Source organism: Telmatherina bonti (genome assembly GCF_933228915.1).
Source record: "Telmatherina bonti genome assembly, chromosome: 16".
NCBI lineage: Eukaryota > Metazoa > Chordata > Actinopteri > Atheriniformes > Telmatherinidae > Telmatherina > Telmatherina bonti.
Window position 1 is genome coordinate 26,039,013 of NC_136614.1, and position 18,847 is coordinate 26,057,859.

Genomic DNA, 18,847 nt, shown 5'->3' on the forward strand with positions numbered 1-18,847 from the left:
TAGATTTGATTGCTTCTTAAGCTTTCGCTGTTCCAGACGGATGTGGAGTATGAAATTGTGTGAAAGGGGTTGCATTGGCATGGTGATGTTTCTGTCATCAGGGATAATATAGTGGATTTTGTTTCGTCTTTCTTTTAAATTCCTGATGCTCTACCTGGAAGTGAGTGGGCTGTTGCTGGTAAATGCTTGTTATGTGCAGCGTTCTGTCAGTCAGAGTGATGCCATGAATCAGTGAAGTGACTCGGCTGAGCAGCACGCCGTAGCTGCTATGTACTGGAGCACCTCTGCTTTGCCGTATGCCTGCAGCTTTTTATGGGGTGAATAAGCCCTGTTTTTGTTCCTCTGCCTGTTTTCCTGAAGGGAGAAGCCCAAGCTGCAATTAAAAGTCTTAATAAAAGTGTTTAGAGGAGATTACACTGCAGGTCTGCCAGGGTTTCATGCTGGGGAGGTGGCTGGAAGGCATTTGTGGCTTTAGTATGGAAACAGTGGGGCTTTTCCAGCATCAGTCAAAGTTCCCACTTCCAAACCAGGGCTTATGCCAAGCCCCGCCCACAGCAGGTCTCCATCTCCCAGTTGTTCCATTTAAACCACAGGTGTCAAACTCCAGTCCTCGAGGGCCGGTATCATGAAGGTTTTTGTTGTCTCCATGCTCCAACACACCTGACCAAAACTTAAAAACAGGTTGCCAAGAAGCTGCTGGATGCATTTGATTCGAATCAGCTGCATTGGTCGAGGGAAACGACAAAAACCGGTCCTCCAGGACTGGAGTTAGACACCCCTCAGAACTCAGTGTTTCCCTTTTTCAGTTCTTGCAAGACAACATGAATATTTTACAATGATTTGTTAAATTCCCACATCTTTACTTGACATGGCTCACAGACATCCCAAGGCTAGTACTTTGTTATGAACCAGGACTGGAGATTGACAAAAGGAAAAGAAAACATCCAATAAACTTCTCTTCCTGTTTTCCAATGTGTGAGTTAAACGTGAACTGAGTGGGGTTTGTCACAAGGGGTGGAGGACGTGTGGACCCAAATGCAGGACCGGGGGCAGGAATGCTGAATCTAAATGTTTATTCCAAAAGACTTGACACAGGAAGCTAATAAAAGCACGAGCAGGAGCAACGGACCAGCACTGGGAACAGAAACCAAGATGTCTAAATACACATGAACAAAATGAGACACAGGTGAAGTGAATGAACTAAAGTAAAACAGGAAATCAGACACAAGGGAACTAAACAGGAAAAACTACAAAATATAGCAGGAAGCCAGGAACTAAAGAAAACACAAAACTTCACATCATGGCAGGTTTGTCTTGAATTATTGTTAGATGATGTGATTATTGGACTCAACGACTGTGACTGAAATGTTATTTGGATTCATATTGGAGCTCTTTGGGGGATTCTGTAGAGATAAAGTCTGTTTGACTTATTACAGATGGATAGTTGACCCTTAAAGCTAGTTTTCAACATGGACTTTGCTGATGGCTGATAAGTCCTTATTGCACTGGCATTATTATAATTACTGTAGCAGTGAAGTCTAAACCAAATTAGTCTTATAAACCGTTGTGGTGTGATAAGTCTGATAGATTTAGGCTTCGGCTGATGACAGTAGTTCATCCTCGGTGTGATAGATGCACATAAAATGTGAAAACTGAAAGTCACCTCTTATTTGTGATGGACAAACTCACATTTGATGAATCCCTTTAGCGTCCAGCTCACACCTGAAGCCCTGCTTGGCAGTACTGGTGTTTCTGTCACTCTTAAGAATAACTGAATCACTTAACCGCTCATCTGATTTTAAAAGAAGCTGGTTTTGACAAACACACTGTCCAGCCCTTTTTCTCTGACGTGAATGTGAGTCATGAGAAGCTCGTGACAGGCCTGCTCATCTATCTAGCCTCCTTTCATACGCCCTGTTGTCTGTTTGACTCTGATTCACTATGAGTAGCCATCATTAGGGTGAGCATACATGTGACTAGAACAGGGACAGCATGACCACTGGCGTTTAACCACTCTTTTATACTTGTTAGAACAAGAAAATCGCTGACCCTCCTAAGAAGGAAACCTGGTTTTCATCCTGACTCACCCACAGGATGCAATGGTTCAACTGCTGTTTGGTCACTGTGATGGAAAACATGTTGTGTGTTGCTTTTCTCTTTTTTGCTCTGTGGTCATGTGGGTGTTTCATGGAGTGGAAGTGAAGATGTGAGCATCATGTTAGTTCTTTTTCATTGTTGTGAAATGAGTTCAGTGCTGCACCAGATGCTTTTTCCTACTGAAGTGTGTCTTGTTTTTGTTTTGCTTAGTGGTCCATGGCCATCAAGAACTGGTCAGTTTCATATGATAACTGATGGTTTCATTAAATGATTTTGTACAAGGGAAGCTGCTATCTGGAAAATTCTACCTGATTAAAAAAGCACAACCCTAAGTCTGTTGAAAACAGTGTGTTGACCAGTTTATTTTGGTTCAGTCGACTTTATATTTTTTGGCCAAGACAAACTTTGTACTAAATGAAAATTTGATTTTGTAGATCATTTCTATACTTCGAAGGCATCAATGAGTCTTGTCCTATACATTGTCTGTATCATCACCTCGCAGAGTGTCAGTTCATAAAAGGCATACCTTGTATGAATTGTGCATTTGTGGAAAGATCAACACAACTGTACATGTCCAAAAGGAAATAAAGTCCCTAATTACCCTGCAATATTCACCAGTTTGAATTCACTCTTGTATTGAGATCCAGATGCTGCCAGGTGTGTGTCAGGCATGGATGTGTGACTGACACCTAATTGACCCTTATTTGATAGACAGATTCAGCATTTATGAAAATGAAATCTTGGAGCTAGAAGTGATCCCATATCTCCATTTCGAATTGACCTTTATGAGGATTGTAGCTTCACACAGCAATATATGGCCAGTATCCTGACCAGTACAAGGAGGAGGTGGAAAGCTGTTGTTACTATGCATGGGTGACATTGCACTACTGAGATCACTGGTAGTGCAAAAAGAATAAAGTGTAAAAACTGTAGATATCTGTTGCTTTTCACTTGTTCCTGCAGGGGAATCCAATCTATCGATCCACCAAGAAACTTAAAACAAGATTAAATATCAAAACAGAATACTGCAGGGGATTTTGGCAAGTTATACTTTTCAACAATGTATAAAAGAACACTAATTATTATTATTAAAGAGGAGAAGTTATGTATTTTTGCCAGGAATTTTCACATTAGTTCACATTATTCTAATGGACTGATCAGTGGAAAGATTGGACAGCACATTATTCAGCAACACAACAACACAGTTGTTCTTCAGTGTAGATAATAAAAGGTAAAAAATAGAAAAAAATATTGACTTAATAAATCATTTTTGGAAAAGTGAATCAGTTTAAAAAATCCACTAAACTGCTATGAAATACTTAAGGTCTGACTTGTTTTGGAAAGCACTTCTTTGACCATGTTCGAGGCAGCTGCTCGCTTAGATTCTTCATAAGAATTCCTCCCTGATGCTTCAAACTGAGTAGGATCAGATTGCTTTTTACTCTGGGCAGGACACTGAATACTTATAACTACTTTATAACACAAGGCTTTTTTGTTTTTGATTTTTAAATATAAGATAGTGTTACTTTGGCCTGATAAAATTAGTATTAAGTTAATGACGTGTTAGTAATGACACAAGAACCCCATTATTTGCTTTTGTATGTAACCCACGGATCCACAGATCCACAGATGTGCACCACACCCCTGCCCCCAAAAATGTTTCTCCCAGGCAGTGATAAGTTCATGTATGGTACAGCTGTAATCATATTGAGTACACATTAAGATATGATTTTGTCAACAAATATAGTGTTTATGGCATTTTTCACAATTAAACACCTCTTTTTACTCTACACTTACATCCCATAATCCCACTTCGATGGTCAGATTGGCAGGCTGGTGTTGTTTAGTTGAGGGTCTTAGTGAATTATACATTACGAAGCATTTTGTGTCTGCTGTAATTTCACATTCACAGAGGGAATGCACAATGATCCACAAAATCCATCTACATCTAAATGACGACCTATTTCATCAATAATTACAAAAACTGAGAAAAAATATGGCACACAACACACAATGTGTGTGTGTGTGCAGTTACACACAAAGCAGAAAATTAAATTTCTCTGAGTTTGAAATTGAAGTTGTAAGTGTCTCCCAAAGAACAGATGTCTGCAATAAGCCAGTGAAGGTCCGGAAACAAGCCTAGTGAGCTGTGAACTGGGATGAAGGGACTCAACAGCTGTCCCACAGCTGGGATGCTGTCCTGAGAAATCGGTCATATGGCAACAGTAGATGACAGTCATGTCATTTCCAGGATGATGTATACAACAGCTCGGCAGCATAAGCCACCACAGCACCTGTGATACTCTTTTTTCTCCCTCTAAATGGACAGCAGATACTGAAACTGTCCGTGTAAAGACTACAAACTAAGTGTGTGTGTGAGAGCTAGTTCAGGTAAAACCAGAGGGAAACAGCTGGAACTGCAGTCTTAGGTTTATGTATGTGTGATGTGACAAATTTTCACATTTATACATAAAATATGTAAATCCGACAAGGTAAGTCAGCACATTTGCCCTTTGTACGCACTATAGCCTCAACTGCACCACCTGCAGTCAGACTTTATGGAGTAGGCCATCTGGGAAATCACCACAGTGTCCAGCTGAGACGAACAGGGACAGAAACCTGAATAAGAGATGACTCTTCTCCCTCATTAACTACTGTCAAGCTCCCACGAGTGATGCACATAAACTCTGTTCCTTTGAGGGGAACTACTCCATGCTTCACACGAGAAAAGGGTTATGTTACCAGAGGTGTGTTTTTTATGCATTTTAAGCAGGACGTTTCTTTTACCCTGCTTGATTTAATAGATGTTTGCAAAAACAGAGAAGCAACAATACAGTGAGCATTATAGCAACAAATCAAACAAACCCATGGGAAGATTGGCATTGAAAGCCTGCTGCTCTACATTCTGGGCCCCATAATTCATGACAAGCTTGAAAGGATGATTGTAAGACAAGTTAAAAAAAAGAAAAAAAGAAACAAAGCTCAAAACACACACAGACACACAGTAGTTTATCAGTGTATTGGTGCACAAAGCCAATTTTAACACATCTGTGGGTATTTTTTTTACACTTCATCACCTCAGGGTGCAGATGCAGCCCCCATCACAATCATAAACACACACTTTCATAAACATGCCCACAGTGGGACCCACGGGACTGCCCCCAAGAGGTCCACAGCTCAGAGGAACATAGAGTCCTGTCACATTGTGACCAACTCATTGGCTTTCAGGCTGTCTGAGCACATAGTCTCACACATACAGGCACACACTGCAGGGTTTGCAGTAGTTGAGAATGCTATGTTGCCATGGTGATGGGGAGTGATGCCATAGTGCTTACTAGAAAAGGGAGCAGTGGGAATGTTTATTCTCAAAGACATTTATACACACCATTCTGGATCTTTTTTCGCTGTAAGAAAATGCAAATAGCCAAATATTTCCTTGTTTTGCAAATTCCTGCTGAAAGCCTTCAGCTATCCGCCTTCTACACTTGAAGGATTAATCCAGCTGAGACTTTGGAGATCTGTGACAGTGCTGAGGCCAGACTCGGAGGTCCTTGTTTTGAATTAAGCCTGCAAAGTACACAAGTACACACAGTCACAGACAAATGCAGGCAGTGCTTTCAGTCAATAACGTCCAGTCCATTGAGAAACTGAGGCAGGATCACAGCGTGGCGTCACCCGTGGGTGAGATGAGAAACCCTCACAAATGTGTATGTGAACATGCAAATGCACACGCAGAGGCACCAAATCATATAGATGCACAGTGCACATGCGTTCAGACACAACATGCATGTCCTGCAGGCATCACTGGCATTTGGAAAGCTTTGGCACAATGAGAGCACAGTGAAGACCAGCAGCAGGCTCTCTGCCACACTGAGCATCTCAGTGGTCAGTCTCACACGCAAAGACAGGGTGGTCACCAGGAAAGAGATAGCAGAAGGAAGGATAAAATACAGAGTAAGCAAGAGAGTAGGATGAGTGTCAGTCTGCATGTATGCCTGTTAGCTCTTCCATGATGGTGAGGTGAGAGACAGTGGCAGTTGATAGCCATTATTTGTGCTGCCAAAGCCAGTAGGCAGACAACTGTTATTGCCTGTCTAATCTGGCCAGTGGTGAGGCCAGGTGTAACGATGTGCAAGTCAGTGAATACAGCTCTCCTCCGCACGCTACCGGATGCTTGCTGCTTTCTGCCTGCTGTCATGTTGCTGTTTGGACCTGAGGAAGTTTAGAAGGAATGTGGGGGGAAATTTGCAGTGGAAAGAAAAAATGTCAACACATGACACCTGGCTACTTTAATTTAGACCAGGTGTGAATAAAAACAGGCAAATGCAAACAAAATAAAACGAGCGTTCATTGGTATTCTTAATAAAGGTGATCATTTCTGCTCTATTGATGCCCTACTAGTTGCTTGTCATCTGTTGCATTACAATTCCCTTCAAATAGATTTTATATAAAACACATAATAACTACGAATTTGCAGAACTCCAAAGCATTTTAGCACCTTTTAATTCAGTATTCTGATTTTGCAACTCCAATACATATCCAAATGATTGCTGCTGTTGCTTTGAACTCTTGAGTTTCAATGAGTATGTACATGTTTTCTAATGCATTTGCCACATTATGTTGACTGGTGTATGCTTCTACTACCCCCAAGTGGCTAAAATCATCAAACTTTGCAGCTGTTGCAGATAAGATATGTTCATGTTGAGCTTTGAAAAACTGGGAAGAGAAGGTTGGGGGGTTGGGGCATATCTTCTTTCATTTTAAGGCTTCTTGCAGGAACCTCTACGACCTCATTTTACTGTTGTGGTAGTTACTGTTTCCTTTGTGCTGAGCATGTGATTAAGCATAATCTGGGAATAAAGAAGCACAAGTGCATGTTGTGCTCCTCTCTGTCAAAAAACAGTTCAAGCGCTAAGAAATGGTGGCAGATTTTATAGTTTCACCCCAAACAAAATGAAAATGTCTCAAAAGAATTATAGCTGGACTCTTGTTTCTTGAGATTGCTTTTGATTTCATCACCATGAAACTTCAATATGGCTTGATTCCATTCCAGCTGCAGCATTGTTTGGACAGAATGACAGTGATTCAGAAATCATCAGGGAAGCACACCAGGGTTTCATCATTGCAGAGGAGATTATCAGACCGTGAATTGCTGGCTGTAAACTATTTTTGGGAGCAGTGCTATAAAATAGTGTTGGGCTGCGCTGGTGGTTTGGACTTGCACAAAGTCGCATGAACGCACATGCACATACACAGCACACTAGGACCCGACGCAGTTTGCCAGGTTCACTAATTAAACAAATTTACTTGGCCAGTATGCTTGATGAGAAATCGCACTGCTTGGTCCAACCTGGTAGATTTCCTGCTCTCCAAACTGACGACAAATGAATGTCCACACGCTCCTGGACACGCAAGTTAATCAGAAAATGGGTCCATTACTCAGAATGCATCAACTTCTAATCTTCGTCTTCTTTTCTTTTTGTTGTTCTTAATAAAACTGTCGGGGGCTGCATGGTGGCATAGTGGTTAACATTGTGGTCTCACAGCAAGAAGGTTGCTGGTTTGATCCTTGGCTGGAGGGTGGGAGGCTTGGCCAGTGGCCATTCTGTGTGGAGTTTGCATGTTTTCCCTGTGTATGCGTGGGTTATCTCTGGGTACTCTGGCTTCTTTCCACTGTCCAAAGACATGCATGTTACTCCAAATTGCCAATAGGTTGTGTGTCTCTTTGTGTTAGCCCTCCGATGGACTGGCGAGCTGTCCAGGGTATACCCCGCCTCTCGCCCAAAGACTGCTGGGATAGGCTCCAGCTCCACCGCGACCCTTAAGCTGTTCGGATAATGAATGAATATAACTGTTGCTCAGTCAGGGTCTAAAATGTCTATAAAACAAGATAAAGTGCCATTTCGGTAAGTCTGCATTGATGTTTTATCACCTTTTGGAGGTTTCTGTTGTGAATGCACGGATTTGTTTGGTAATGCATCTGGAGCAGGGTAAAAGGAGGATGGCGGGGACATTAAAGTGAAATGCAAAGGCAAGTGATTTCCACAGTGCAAGTATGAATGTTGAAATGATGAAAATGGCCAAAAACATCTTGAGAAATAGTTTTGTGATAAGAGTGCAGTATCAAGAGAAACATTAGGATGAAAATGTCACAACGAAAATAACAAAACGCTTTCACTGTTGATTGTAATGGCTCCTGCTGATGGCATATTACAAGGATGAGGGTCACTCTTTGGTTAAAAAAATTCTGGTGACAAAAATGTTCTTTCTTTGAGAGTTGCATCGTCAGAAAATACAGGTTCAATCAGATGGCTCAGAAAAGTAGATACTTTAGTTCCAGACAAGAAGCTACTGTACGACTAAGTCGACATTTTAAGTGATTTTCATTTGCCTCTCTTAGATACATTAGGGTTGAAGGTGTTCATTTAAACAGATTCTTGTTTTACAAGTTTGCCAAGTTCTTAAGGAAATGCATGTGATTATTCGAATCTGTGCAGGTCCCACTTCCACTGTGGTTTTACAGCTCTTTTCATTACAACTTGTTTAGTGTGCGGAGCGGCCCATACGACTCCACTCTAACCCTCTTTTCAAGCATCCCACAACTTCAAAATATATGAGGGCATGTAGCTCTCACAGTAAAAGATCATGCTACCTCAAATCCAACTGATAAAACCTTGACTTGCAGTGGTTGGTAGAGGTCTTCTGGACACTGTTGGCTCTTGTTGGAAAAATGTTGACCCTCTTCAAGCTGATAAAACACTTGACTACAGTGACTAATGTTTGCAGAGGTTACTTTTCATCAATGTGCAGTTTATACTGTAATGCTGGCTTCCATTGTTCCATTGTTTTATGGTAAAGCTGTAAATAGGTCAAGACAAAATGAGATGAGTCTTGTCGTCTCCCTGTGACACATCTCGCTCCCCCTCTCCAGCAAGCTGAATCTATATTCCTATCTGCTTGTTTGAAATTAAGTGTGTAAGTTTGATTATGGAATCTGTCTTCTTATCTAACATCTGGCAACATGGAGTTGGGTTTTAGAATAAAATTCTTCAGTACTCTGCTTTCTGTAAGGTTTTACATTTATTTATTGTTACTGCACAACGCTGAACTGAGTAAAGCAACAGATACGCAGGAGATAATTGTGACTTTAGAGAATTCCCGGTTTTAGTCTTCTCATTCACCTTTGCTTGTTTGACTTTCATCTGGTTATTAAATCCACTTGAACATCAGTCATGGATGAGTACAGTTGTTAAAGTACAATGACAGAACTGACTCCTTGTTTGTGAACACTGTGTCCCAGACTCGGCGTAATCCCCTGTTGGACTAATTTGCCTAATCTTCATGCTTCTTCAGATATGATGGAATTGTAAGCTCAGATGTGCAAATAAGACTTTCAGTCTCAAGTTTAGAGTATGAGTTGAATACCTTGAGCGTTCCAGTATCTGAACTTGATTTTTTTTCAGGTTTGGTTTGTTGGGATTATTGATTATTTGCATCTGCTTGTCAGTTCGCCATTGCATAGGTCATTGTGTGCCATTGCTTGATAACATTTAAATCATCGCTGCCCTTCATGATGGTTTTACATGTCGCTCATGCTTAAACTGTCTGCTCCTGGCTTTTAGCCATTGCTGCTGCTAATAACTGCATGGTCCTTCCATACAAGCTGTGTGTGTTGCTGAGATTCTGCTTCATTGCCATTGCAACCTGGATGCTCATTCGCTTCCCCTTGCATACATTTTTCGCCACATCTCCCCTACGTTGACCATTTCAACTTATCCCGCCTGCAGACTTTCTAGAGCCCCATATCAGTCCCTCCTTTGTTTTTCTCTTTCTTAGTTCCCCCCAACCTGACAGTCCCTCGGGGCAAGTCCCCCCTGGTGGCCCGTGAGGGTGACACAGTGGAGCTGGAGTGCCTTGTTTCAGGGAAGCCCAAACCCATCATACTATGGTCGCGCTCGGATAAGGAGGCCCCCATGCCGGATGGCAGCATGCAGATGGAGAGCTACGATGGCGTGCTGCGGATTGTTAATGTATCCAGGGAGATGACGGGCTCGTACCGGTGCCAGACCAGCCAGTATAACGGGTTCAACGTGAAGCCACGGGAGGCAATAGTGGAGCTGATCGTACAATGTAAGTAGACAGAACGTAGGTATGTTCCATTTGTCTCTAAACTGACGTGTAAATGCCTTTCATTGCTGCTTGTTAAAGTGATATAAAGTATACCGTTACAGATGTTGTGTCATTTGTTCCTGTGATGTATTTTCTTTGTGTGAAGTGTAATTAATCTTTACGGTTTCTAGTCCACTGTGACCAAAATTGAACATTCACCCATGTCTTTCTATTCACGCCCATCCAATTTCATTCTGAAGGCTGTGAAATGAGCCCACTCCCCTGGTACTGCCAGTCGGATCTGAAAGGAAACAGCTCTGACTCCACCTTTTACACAAAGGGGAGGACTTTATCTGCTGAGTGTGAAGTGAGCAGAACTAATATTAACAGAGGCACCAAGCTTGAGATACTCATGTCCACACTTGTTAAGATCTCTTCGTGTGTTTGTTCGTGAGTGTGTGTGTGTGTCCCTGTGTGTGTGTGTGTGTGTGAAGACCCAAAGACTGTATGCTACATCCCCAGGCCTCAGACCCCCCACCTCTGCCACTCATTGAGAAACTCCTTCCTCTCTTTTAATCGTTGACATTCAAAGATGGCTTGACGGCTAATTAGTGTGCTGCTAATTTATTCCCACTGCTATTCATTTTGTGTTCATTTGTGGACATTTGAAAGGAATATTTTGAATGAACTCTAGGAAATCAAAGCGGTGTCACTCTCTCACAGCACTGGGGATGTTTTTCTCCACCAAAGACAGAACGGAAGATGGTGAGGAAGGAAATGAAAGTGATTCATGTAGGGTGCTTACCATTTTCTGGCAAGCGATTATAGGAACTTGAGAAACTGAATCTCATAGCTTGCATTGTTTCTGCTTGGCCTAGTTAAAGCAGTTAATCCATACATTCAGTCATTTCCAGTTTCAGAGTTACTTCCTCATCTGCAAAGAACCTGTGCAACATTATGTCTGTCTTAAAATACTTTAAGAAACAGATGAAGACTCCTGCGCTCTGTGTTGGCTGTCATGTTTTGTGCCCTTGTATTTGGACTTAAAACATCGAAAGAAAAAAAAAAATGCCCATCAATTTCTGAAGTGTAAATTATGAAACAAATTTACATCTACAGTTTAACCAATGTTTTTGTTTCGAGATGAACTTCACACAGCCACTACAAATATTTTGATTGAAGAGGAACAAGAGCAGCCTCTGTTCTGCTTTCCCTGACAAGGATTAGCACATAATTCCCCCCCTTGTTTTTTCAAGAGTTTCAAAGTACTCTTTGCTATGGCACTCACGTTTTCAGCTTTGTTGTTACCCCCATCGTTGAGTAGAGGGAATTAATTGAAGTTTTCATGTGCTTTGAGGAAGACTATATTGAATTTTGAGCTGAATTGATAGTGATTATGCCACGATGACAGCCAATATCAAAGGTTAGTGGCTTTGTTGCGCACCAGTGCTGACACCAAAAAGTAAACAAAGGCTTTAGACTCTAAGATGCCCCTCATTAATTATCCACTCTCAGTGGATATGCTGCTTCATGCAAGGCGGATGTTGTGGGATAAACAAGTGTTCAATCCAAAATTCAGTAAACAAATTACCTCTTATTTATTTTTATAAGAAGACCCACATTAGACTAAGCAAACAGCTGCTGTAGTTCAAACTTTATCCCCATGCAAAGAATTTCCTCTTGTTCCATATTTCAATAACAGTTAAAAAATGAATGACGTGGTTTCCGCCTCGGCTTCCTTTCACTAGAGACCAGTTTACTGCCACATGCAGTAGTAGGTCACAACAACCCAACTTCCATTTGGAGAGCAGAGGGAACATACGCTGCATTCTGGCTAACATTTGTAACAAATTACAGCGGGGGGGGGGGGGACCAAAAACAAATAACCGCTTTCCAGAAGCTTTTTGGTCAACAGAGGTAATTGCACAGCAATTATGAAAATCTGATTTTATTTTCAGCCCCTGCTGCCAAAACACATGTTGCACATCACATCTGCTTAACCGTAATAAATATAAAAATGACCAATAATACATTTTGAAATCCGTTTAGTTTATTTTCTGAAAACTTTGTCATGAAAGCCTGTTCATTTTTAAGAGGTAAATAAATAACTTGGCAAGAATTACCACAAATTTAATTCAGGAGGCTGGAGTTTACCATCCATCATTTCTTTTAAAATGTTTTCAGATTTAGGCTTTTAGCCATTCAGTCATGGTTAAAACGTTGCCTTTCTTGCCTAATCTTAAGTTCCTGCCATGTTTTAAGTAGTGTTCATGAAGGTTTTCCAGGCACCTTGAAGATTACTCGCCAAACCAGTTTGTACGTTTACTGCCTTTTTTCTGTTCTCTGTCACACACCGCTTCAAGAATATTAATGCATTGATCCTGGGAAGGATTTATCACTCTATAAGACCAATTGCCACAGTTCTTTTGTCCCCTTTTTCCCTTCCATAACAATGGATTCTTGACAGCCCTCCTTCCATGAAGACCATCTAATTGAGCTTCAGTGAACAGTAGATGGTCAAGATTTATCTTTTAACTCATTTGTCATTTTGCTGGATATTTTTTTTCCTCCACCTGTCCATTTACTTTATTTATTTATTTATTTATTTATTTATTTATTTATTTTTTAAACTACACCACACAGTATGCTGAGACATCCTCAGTCTTCAGCTAATAGCTCTTTGGGAATCAGCTTGTTAGCCAAAAACATTGTTTATTATCTGTCAAACTGTATTATAAATTTCTACATTTTCCTAAAGGCACTATTTAAAACATCCTTTTTGCTAGCATGTCTGTTACATATAGACATGACACTGCTCTTAAGCAAACAAGGACTGGACTTGGAATTAAGGAAGAGCAGCCATGGGTATACATTCCGTGCATTTGAATCATAGACTGTATATAAAGAGATGGACGGAGCCTCTGTGATGTCATCCGTAGGTTTCTGAAGAGCTGAACTGAAGCTCGGTGGGCGGTCCCACCGTCGCCATCTTGGCAGCATCATGCGCATCGTATTGCCCGGAAAATATAAATATGAACAAAGAGGTGGAACTGAGAGGGGAGCTGTGAGCGTCATGGCGGATGATTAACATTGAGCGAACTCTGAGCTTTCTGTAGCTAAGCGCTAACCCCGAGATAACAGGAGCTAACCAGCCAACGGAGGTAAGCGGGCTAAAGCTAAGTCACGTTGCTAACCTTCTAAAAACCGCTGTTGTTCTTCGTTCTTCTTACTTGAAGCCAGACATTGGTACCTGTCAATCAAAAGGACACACCTCTAAATATGCCGAAATTCGAGATTTAATTACTTTAAAATGGGCAAGTTAGGAAAAAATTCACTCCCCCCACAGTCATGAAGGTAAACCTGACCTATAAACCGAAAATGGATAAACACGAAAAGGACGTGTTTCATGTAAACCTTCATTCGGAATTATCATTTTCATGTAAACTCGTAAGAGAATACTTTAATTCCAAATTATTAATTCCGAATTAAGAAAACATCCTGTAACTGTAGCCAATGTCTCACGAACCCTGAAGGACTGTTGTTCAGACCGTGCCTTTAAATCAGTACCTGTCAACCCATCAATTGCAGGATAAAATTCAGTTTGGCTAGATTGCTTGCCAAAACTTAACAGACACGTTGACGGATTCTGCAAAAGTGATGTGTATGGGGAAACCAAATCTTTCCCTGCTACTGCTCAGAAACAGACCGGATCAGGACTCTAAATGATTAGCACACGATGCGGACAATTGCAAGACTCAGATCATACTGTTAAACACAAGAACGAAGGGGAGCAGATACTTCAAACACAGTGTAGTGGTACTTTCAAATAAAAGTTCCAAGACAAACTTATATATTACAGTTATTCAGCAGATGCTTGTGTCTAGGCTACTATGGTAAAGTAACCTATAAAATAACCAAGGAACTCCAATTTCTTCCTTCGTTTATTATGAAAGGGCTTCAAATGTGTATTCAGTTCTTGTTGGCACAGCTGGACCAAGACTCACCAATCTGTGGATCTGTCGACATCTGATATAAAGAGCATATGGAAGGTTTGGACAGAAGCCAGGCAGCCTTTTGCAGAGTTACGCCTCAGTATGGGTGAAATGTCAGAGTTGATAGACACTAATCATAAAGTTGAGAGAGCAAGCAAGATGAAACTAATAGGACTAAAAGGAACTGGTGATTTAAATCAATCTCACTACAAATTGTTTCAAGTTTAGCATGACAGGTGATATCTGAGGAATAGAGGGGAAAAGTGTTTTTGTTTTTTTGTTTTTTCTAATTGAAGAAGCCATGAAGCACGCAATGGCTTTACATTACTGACTTTTATAGCTAAATCTAAAGGGAAATAAAAGTTTAAAAACTTTTTTTTTTATAGATCTCTATGACCGTTTGTAGACATAAACTAATACTAAAACCACCTTAGGAGAGTTTTCTGTTCTCTTACAATGAGGCATGAAAAACCACCACCCTGTCTCGAGCAGCAAACATCCAACACATGTTTCTAGTGATGCTCAGACAGAGAAATCCTGCCTCAAAAAGCAAGGAGCAGGTGACTGCACCAAAAGTTTCGGCTGAGAAATATTCATGCACTTAATCTGTTCTTTTTCTTACTTAGATTTTCATTGGCATGTGGTTGCATCATAGGATGACACATGCACTGCGCGAGGCACACTGTGATGCGCGTCAATTCTCTCAAATAATTCTCTCTTCCTTTCAACCAGACTCGTTCTCAGAGTGCAATTATTTCAGATTATGTAGTATTATTTTAATAAAGCACCTCTATCGTGCCGTGGTTCTTCATATCATAGGACACTTTCATCTGCTCTCCGTCTTCAAAGCGGAACGCATAATGAGGAGACTTATTAGGGTTTTGGGTTTGATAAATCAATCATTCTGCCATGTTCTTTGCTTTGGAGCCAGTTTTCTTTGTCAGAATGATGTTTTTTTTTTTTTTTTTTTTTTTATCAATAGCCGGCATCAAAGCCTGAGTTGAAAAAGCACTTGAGCCGTTAGATTGCTTTGACACTCTTGGGGTATATTGAATAAATGCATCCCACCACGTGCTCGCATCAGCACATGCTGCACCCGACGTTTGCCAAACACCTAGACCTTTGTTCATTTTCCTCAGCTTGAGAATTTACTTTATTAACACAGGCTGGCCTTTCTTTTGTTGTCTGCTCCAAATGCCTATCAGTATGCCCCCTCCCCAATCCCTCTCTTGGCCTGTCTTATGGTGTGTAAGCACAAGCCAATCCCTCTGAGGTGTTTTTCTCGCCTGCATTTCCAGGTCCCAGTGTGAGACACCCGCCTTTGGTGGTGAGCCATGTGCAAAGCCGCGTTTAGTAACTTGATCAAGGGACCGAGGTACAGTCCTCTGAAGAAAAGAGCATTAGAGGCGTGAAGGAACGACTCTGGCAAGTCAACAGCTTTGATGTGTAAAAACCTGCATCTGTTGGTTGGCAGAGGCAATGCCAGGAGGAGAGGTAGAGGGAGAGGAAGCCGCCCGCCTTTAGAGTCGTCGCTCTAATAGAATTGCAAAAGCCAAATCCCAAGCTGTGACACCCTAATGTTCTTAGTCAAACTGACTTGGCATGGTCCAGAGGCTTGAAAGAGGGAGTGAAGACACAGAGAGAGAGAGAGAGAGAGAGAGAGCGAGAAGGAAGAGGTACAGAGTGGTCTTCTGTCCTAGATACTGTCTGTCAGAGTGAGAGTTATCAAGTTCTACTTCAGCCCAGATGCATAAGAATCTTTTATCCAGACTTCCCCTTCTGTTCCTCCCCACAACCTCTATGACACCTGCTGGATGCAACCAATCAGCTGTCCCCTTCAGCAACCGACTCACTTTCTGACATGCATCAAACAGACAGGATAAAGAGCTTCTGTCTGGGCAAAAGTAATGAGCAGAATCACGCGATTATTGTTTTTAATTAATTTCACCATTTTGCATCCAGAGGGGCCGCGATGCTAGTCCCTGAGGCTCCCTGTTATGTAATGGTGATCCCCATCAGCTTAACCTAATGTCAGAAAATTAATCTTTTGCATTAGAGTAAGGCTCAAACACAGCATTTCGGGATGAAATTTTAATAACCTTTATTTTGTGGGACAACATTGAATTGATCAGCCGCATCGCATCCGCAGTAGAAAAGGTCAGGGAATTCTGCAAGTGGTGCGAAGACACAAGCCTGCACACGACTGAGACAGAATAATTCATAACGTGGTCGGTGACTGAGCTAAAACTATTAGCGGATCACTGGGCGTCTCCTTGCACTGGAGAATCCACATTGATTATCATTAATTGTAGATTTAAGTTCATAAATTATCCACACATTTTAATAACAATATGGTAATGCAGGTGGTGAATGAGTTTGATTGCAGCGACTCTGGATTAAGGGAGGGAGGAGAGGAGGGCGCGATGGTGCGCAGCAGCATCCTCTGTACATTATTCAATACAGAGACTCAATATAAAACACATGAATCAGGGTTATCATTTCATATTCTGTGTATATCTGCTCTGCTTCCTGATGAAAGTTTTTTTTTTTTTTTTTTCCCCTCTATCAAGAATCGATGTTGAAGCACGTGATGCCACAAAGGTTAATTTCCCACAAGAATGTTGTAGCTTCCATTCAAATAGACCACCTTTGTTTTTCCTTTTATCCTCCCTCATGCATTAAAGCTGTTAGAGGTGTGTAGGGAAATGTTACATAGACAAATTCGCCACTTTTCAAAATAATGCTCTGATATAGCACATATTATATATACTCAAAAAGGGAAAAATCAGCAAGCAACTGCTATGCCCCCCAGATTAACGTATACACATTTTCATCAATTTATTTATATATTCTTATTTATACCAAATGCATATGGTGGTAGATACGTTATTCATGAACCAGCATACAGCCCTCACTGATAATGAAATATTTTTATGTCAGTGTCAATGATCCTATAATGTATATTTATTCAACTCAAAGTGACAAAAACATGTTGCCTACATTTCTGCATTTTTTTCATCCCTCAGTTCATACTTAAACCTTCATTTTCCACAAGACAGTTTCCACATACTGCCTTATATTCATTGCAATGGCACAAACTAATCAGTACAAGAGTCACATTAGGTGTTCCACTTTGTGAGTGTTGCTTAGCTACCGTAAATGAAAGTCAACAGTTGTTTTTTTTTAGTCAGTGTGAAGAGCAAAGATTTGAGTTTCAGGGATGGTAGATTTAATGTCATATCAGAATTAATCAGACCTTGAAATTTTCATTTTAGATACAGAAAGAGAGTAAATTATATAACACCATTATAAGGCTACAGACAGCAAGAACCATGTGTATAGATGTAAAAGATGGCTGGAGATATTGTTCTAATTTAAGTGGAAGGTGGGTCCAAAGAGAGACAATACTTGCATTGATAGAGACAAACAAGTGATAAAATCAATAACACATAAACAAAACACAGTATTGATGTCCTCTTAAACCTTTGTTAGGCTCTTTATGTTGAGAGATCTAAATGAACATAATCTGGCCTCAGATAAAGTTCTCAGGTGCTTAACTTCCTCTAGTCTGAGGGCACATTCATATCAGTCTATTTGATTCAAATCCTGGTCCGTTTGCTGGCAAGAATCTGCTTCCCAGAAAAGCAGACTTCGTTTGGGGAAATGTGAATGCGCCAAACAAATTCTGATTCAGTACGAAAAAAGTCACTTTCTGCATTTGTTGTAGCATTGCATTGCAGGCAAATACATAGCGATTGCAATAAGAGACCTTTGCCTCGTCTGGTGTTCGTACTGCGTCCATTGTTGCAGTGTATTTCTACAACATACTTGCATAAGACAACATAAAAAGCCCAAAACAGGGACACTTTCATGATGTATGTTTAACTCGCAACAGAGTTTTCTTCTTCATGTGGGTCTTGTTCTCTCTTTTGTTAAATACTAGTGCAGCGCCACCTTTGGTGGGGATGGGGATATATTATTCTAATGGTTTGGCACGTTTGACTAAAGTGCAGCGTGAATGCAATCTTCTTCTGCATGGGTGGACAGAGTCTAGTGCACTATCTTGATGTTAATGCACCCTTAATATCATAATCTTGTACTTTGATATTTCTGTCAATGCAACATTATTGATTCATCACAAATGCTCATGTATTCCTGATCATCGTTCTTGAAGTAAGCAGGCCTGACAAACAGGGAGAAATGCAACTGTTTGGACCCATCTATCTACATATACACTACCAGTCAAAAGTTTGGACACACTTTCCCATTAAATCCAATGGGAAGGTGTGTCCAGACCTTTGACTGGTAGTGTACCTTGTCTAGAAAACTAATTCTAGCTGTAGCATAATTTAAATAGATTATCAATGGAAAAGCAAACAAGTGAAACCTACTTTTGTATTGAAAATCAAAATGAGAATACATTTAATTCAAGACATTTGCATGAAGTGCACAAGAAATATATATTTATCTCATTTCAAGACAAGTTCATGATGTTCCTCTACTGATATCGTCAACAGGGAAAACAGTGACTTGTGATAAAATTCATTCTGACTTTTTTTTTTCATTCCAACCTGTCATTTTAATGAAAGTGGGTGTTTTTAGCTAAAAAGAAAAAAAAAAAATCAACATATTAACACAACTTGATGTAG

The 18,847-nt window shown here is 40.7% G+C and overlaps 1 protein-coding gene across 1 annotated transcript in view; it reads left to right on the forward strand.

Moving 5' to 3' along the window:
- The window catches only part of LOC306767777 (MAM domain-containing glycosylphosphatidylinositol anchor protein 2), a gene marked incomplete at both ends in the record, with an annotated part of 212,244 nt that overhangs the window by 133,246 nt on the left and 60,151 nt on the right, over nt 1-18,847 (forward strand). The window contains one exon of the mRNA XM_079255897.1: nt 9,907-10,227. Within this exon, the coding sequence (XP_079112023.1) occupies nt 9,907-10,227 (321 nt within the window). The remainder of the gene's footprint in view (nt 1-9,906; nt 10,228-18,847) is intronic.